Source organism: Crocuta crocuta, unplaced genomic scaffold (assembly GCF_008692635.1).
Source record: "Crocuta crocuta isolate KB4526 unplaced genomic scaffold, BGI_CrCroc_1.0 scaffold916, whole genome shotgun sequence".
Taxonomy (NCBI): Eukaryota; Metazoa; Chordata; class Mammalia; order Carnivora; family Hyaenidae; genus Crocuta; species Crocuta crocuta.
Genome location: NW_027527427.1, coordinates 118,147 through 122,611, shown reverse-complemented (window position 1 = coordinate 122,611; position 4,465 = coordinate 118,147). Strand labels below are relative to the sequence as shown.

The 4,465-nt window shown below is 33.7% G+C and overlaps 1 protein-coding gene across 1 annotated transcript in view; it reads left to right on the top strand.

The window, feature by feature from the left end:
- The window catches only part of TBX22 (T-box transcription factor 22), an 8,865-nt gene extending 5,552 nt beyond the window's left edge, over positions 1–3,313 (top strand). Inside the window, exons 6-7 of the mRNA XM_077753805.1 lie at positions 133–220; positions 2,708–3,313. Coding sequence (XP_077609931.1) covers positions 133–220; positions 2,708–3,313 — 694 coding nt within the window. The remainder of the gene's footprint in view (positions 1–132; positions 221–2,707) is intronic.
- Positions 3,314–4,465: the final 1,152 nt, after the last annotated feature.

Below are 4,465 nucleotides of genomic sequence, written 5' to 3'. Positions count from 1 at the left end.
AGTTTAGCTATAAAAAATATATTTCAGATATTGACTCCTAAAAATTATAATAAAATAACTTAAAAGTTTACATAAATCATTTTTCTCAAAAATTGAATTTGGGACTTTCTGATAGTTATATTTATTTTTCAGGGGTGTATTGGATGGGCTTTTAGAGACCTACCCATGGAGGCCTTCTCTCACTCTGGATTTTAAAACTTTTGGTGCAGATACACAAAGTAAGGAAAGTTTTACTAATATTTACTTTTAAACGTTAATGAAGTAACAACAATCAGAACTTCTGTAGCAAATACTACACAAAGGGGGAAGTACATGTCAGAAAATGTGTGTTTACAGGGAAGTAGGTTTATATTTGTCTTGATGAGGAGGTAAAAGGCAAAAAGTGGGGAATAGGCATGAAGGAAAAGAGCAGAGCCATGGTAATGGATTTCTTGACTTCAGCCCTCTGGAGATATACATCCCGAGATCTCCATATCTCACCTGGATTCTTCAACTTCTCAATATCTCATATTCTTTAGAATCAACTGTGGTGCATTTGTGGGATTGTTTGCAATTATATCTGATATTGAAATAAATATGTTTCTCATAAACTTTCAGCACATGTTAAAATGACATCCATTAAGTTTTATCATCACATAGTTCTAATGTTCCTATCATCTTAAATAGGGAAAATGAATGTTGAAAACAATGCTAAAACTATCACAATTAGCTTAATTACCACAACATTAAAATGATTTACAAGGTATTTATTTGTTCTCATGTACAGCATTACATAAATAATAATAATAATTAGACAATGCAGGCTTTCTGGTGGAAGAATGTATACCATCATTTCTCTGGTGTTTAATAATAAATAAAGGAGTATTTGCAAACAACATAGAATTATATTATTGCTTTTGTCTTTACTCCATTAACATTGTTTGTCTTTGAACATTAATTCAAGGTTATAATCATGGAGAAAATTATCATTATAGTTAGGTTGAATTTTACATAATACCATAACATTGAAAACAGACCACTTTTAATCAGTTCACTGGATTGATTGTATAATTTGGTTTACAGAGTTGTGTGGAAAAGTGCGAACATTTTATTTGGTGGTATCACTTGAATAGCATCTAGGCAGGATGCTTTTAAAATATCCATGTCAACACAAAGTGCACTAGTAAAGAGAAAAAGCTAAAGATTATCATTAATTGATAATTTAAAATATACAGTTTTATTAATTGTTTAAATGTCCAGATTGTTTTCAGTTTGCCAAGAATAAGGCTTACCATTTTAAAATAGCTTTTTAATGTTTAATTATAAAATATATTTGCCACCCTGTTAATAAAGACATAGGCTATGACTACATACACAAAATAGTTAAGAAAAACAACAGCAACACCAAAAAAAAGAAAAACACAAAAATAACTGATTAAGTTCAGTCAATAACCAAATTTTAAAAATTCAAGCATGAAAATAATGTGGAAAGTCTAGATTTTCCTGGACCTTATAATTATTCCTAGCTTTAGTAGATGCTAAGCAAACAAAAAGATCACATGACAACATTAATATAACACTTTCATTTTTATTTTGATATTTTTAACCTAAAAATTTGTGTTTAATTTTGACATAGTGTACCATATAAGTCTTCCAATCCATGACTTTCATATGAGAAAAATGCACTTAAATATGTTATTTATTTTTATTTATAAAGATTATTTTCAAGGCATCTGGGTGTCTCAGCCAGTTAAGCATCCGACTTCAGCTCAGGTCATGATCTCACAGTTAATGGGCTCAAGCCCCACTTTGGGCTCTGGACTGACAGCTCAGAGCCTGGAGCCTGCTTCAGATTCTCTCTCTCTCTCTCTCTCTCTCTCTCTCTCTCTCTCTCTCTCTCTCTCTCTCTCTCTCTCTCTCTCTCTCTCTCTCTCTCTCTCTCTCTCTCTCTCTCTCTCTCTCTTTCTGCCACTCCACAGCTCACTGTCTCTGTCAAAATTAAATAAACATTAAAAAATTAAAAAAAGATATTTTCATGTTCTCCAATTTTTTTTTAAATCAAGACTGAAGCTTTCTACGGAATCCTAACCAATTTTTTCCATTTAATCAAATATCTATTTTTGTAAAGTTTTTAAGGTTTAGAAAACCTTTTTTTTGTTGTTGCTTTTTTTATTTATTTTTGAGAGAGAGAGAGAGAGCGAGCGAGCAGGAACAGGGCAGGGTCAGAGAAAGAGGGAGACACAGAATCTGAAACAGGCTCCAGGCTCTGAATGAGTTGTCAGCACAGAGCCTGACGCGGGGCCCAAACCCATGAACTGTGAGATCATGACTTGAGCCGAAGTCGGACGCTTAACCAATTGAGCCACCCAGGCGCCCCTAGGACACCTTTTTTAAATTGGTAAGACATAATTAGCTCTGAGTACTGTTTAATTGGTCATCTTTGGACATTGGATAAATGTCCAAGTGCATAGCACAGTTCTCGAGCATACTGATGAATGCTCAATACATGGTAAGTAATGGTAGTGCTAAAAGTAATAATGGGAGTAGTAAAGATACTGTATAAACTTTGCTCGGGAGAATGATCATATTCTTTCCCAAATAAGTAAAAAGAACTGTGAACTGGCAGAATAGCTAATTGAAGAATGAAACAGAGACGTTTATGGTCATTAGTACTCATTCAATAGGAAAATCAAGTTCATTGTTCATTGACTGGATTGTCATTCACAGGGGAAGCAGTGGCTCATCTCCAGTTACCTCTGGTGAAGGAACTCCTCCTTTGAACTCCTTGCTTTTTCAGCCCTACTCTCTGCCTAAGTTTCACTTATCTACAAGCTCCTTTGGAAGGCCCTGTCCAGAGGTGTATCTGCACAATATCAACCTGCCCCTCTGCTACAAGATTTGCCCAAATAACTTTTGGCGACAGCAGCATTTTGTCTTGCCACCTCCTGAAAGACTGGCAAGCAGAAACAGTTCTCAGTGTTTAGCCCCACCCATGATGGAACTTTCCACATTATCTTCTCTGGGATTTGCTAACTCAAAAAATGGTCCATTTGAAGACTTCAATGGGCAGTGTCTACAGGCACCTAATTCTTCCAATCAAATGTTGTATGTATTACAGTCACCTGGAAATATTTTATCACCAAACTCCATTGCCCAGGAAGCAACGGGTTGCTCTCTCCATTTTTCCTATGGTTTTTATAGGTACAATTCAGTGCCATCTAGACTGGTAAATGTTGCCAATCATCTCAAAGTGAATGACAATAGTCACGTTTCTTTTGGAGAAGCTAAATGCAATCATGATTATTGGTGTCCATCAATTAATCATTGCCTTTAATGGGATAGTCACATTCCTGAAACAATTACACATAGGCATGTATTTTGTATCCAAAGAAAGGTCAAGAGCTTTGGTCTTTGAAAGCTTTATTATCAGAGGGTATTTCTGTGTTATGCATTTAAAGTGCCTTATCAGATGTTCACAAGAAGTTGTTATAGGTCAAATATGACCTGTAACAATCTCTGCTTACAGTAGTCTTGGACCTCAAAGTAAGATAGTCAATATTATTTGATGACATAGACTACAGGTGAAAATTGACTCCAGGTGAAGCCTCTACTTATTGCGATGTCAGTTTACCATGTCAATTGCCTCTTACATATTGACAATAACCAAAAGAGGATGAATTTAATTCTTGTGAAGACAGTGAAACAATTTTAGTTTTATCTATGAATATTATATTCATTGTAATTCTCTAGCATTGTAGAAAAAATTCATTTTTTATTTGCCTTACACTTTTAAACTCTGATGCTCAAGAAGCTACTAATCTCAATTCTAAGGTACAAACAAGGACACAAATTTTCAAATATTAATCATTGCAGCCTAAGCATCATTTAATCCTGAAAGAACACAAAGATCAAATGAAAAGCAAAATATTCTAAATAATTTTGATCTTTCCTTTTATTTTTTGGGTCATTCTCAGGTGAAGCTTATTTGCTTATTCCCTTAACAAACCTGGTGTTTTATACTCAGTTCTCTAAAATGACTAATAAATACTCTTTGAAAGGAGATACTATATTTGAGTCCATAAATATGAAAATTTCATTATATTGGTATAATTTAATTCCACCCCTGTGAGTCAGTCATGGTAAATTGGACTAACTAGACAAAAACTAGCATAAATGAGATTTTATTTTAGTTTATGAATTTGAATGTTTCCTTTCACCAGACCCTAAATTTTATGAAAAAACTTGTAAAGTATAACCTACATATAACCCCTTAAAAATAAATCATATTAAAATGTTTATGCCACTAGTTTATAATTTATGAAGCCAAGGTGCTTCACATCACAATGGCATGGCTTGACTGTTGACAAACTAACTAAACTTCTAAACTACTTTCTTTAACTTTTCTAACACATATTAGGAAAAACACATTAATCATTTATTTTTCTCAAAATGGTTATTTCCTCTTAAATGTACTTTATAAATGTGC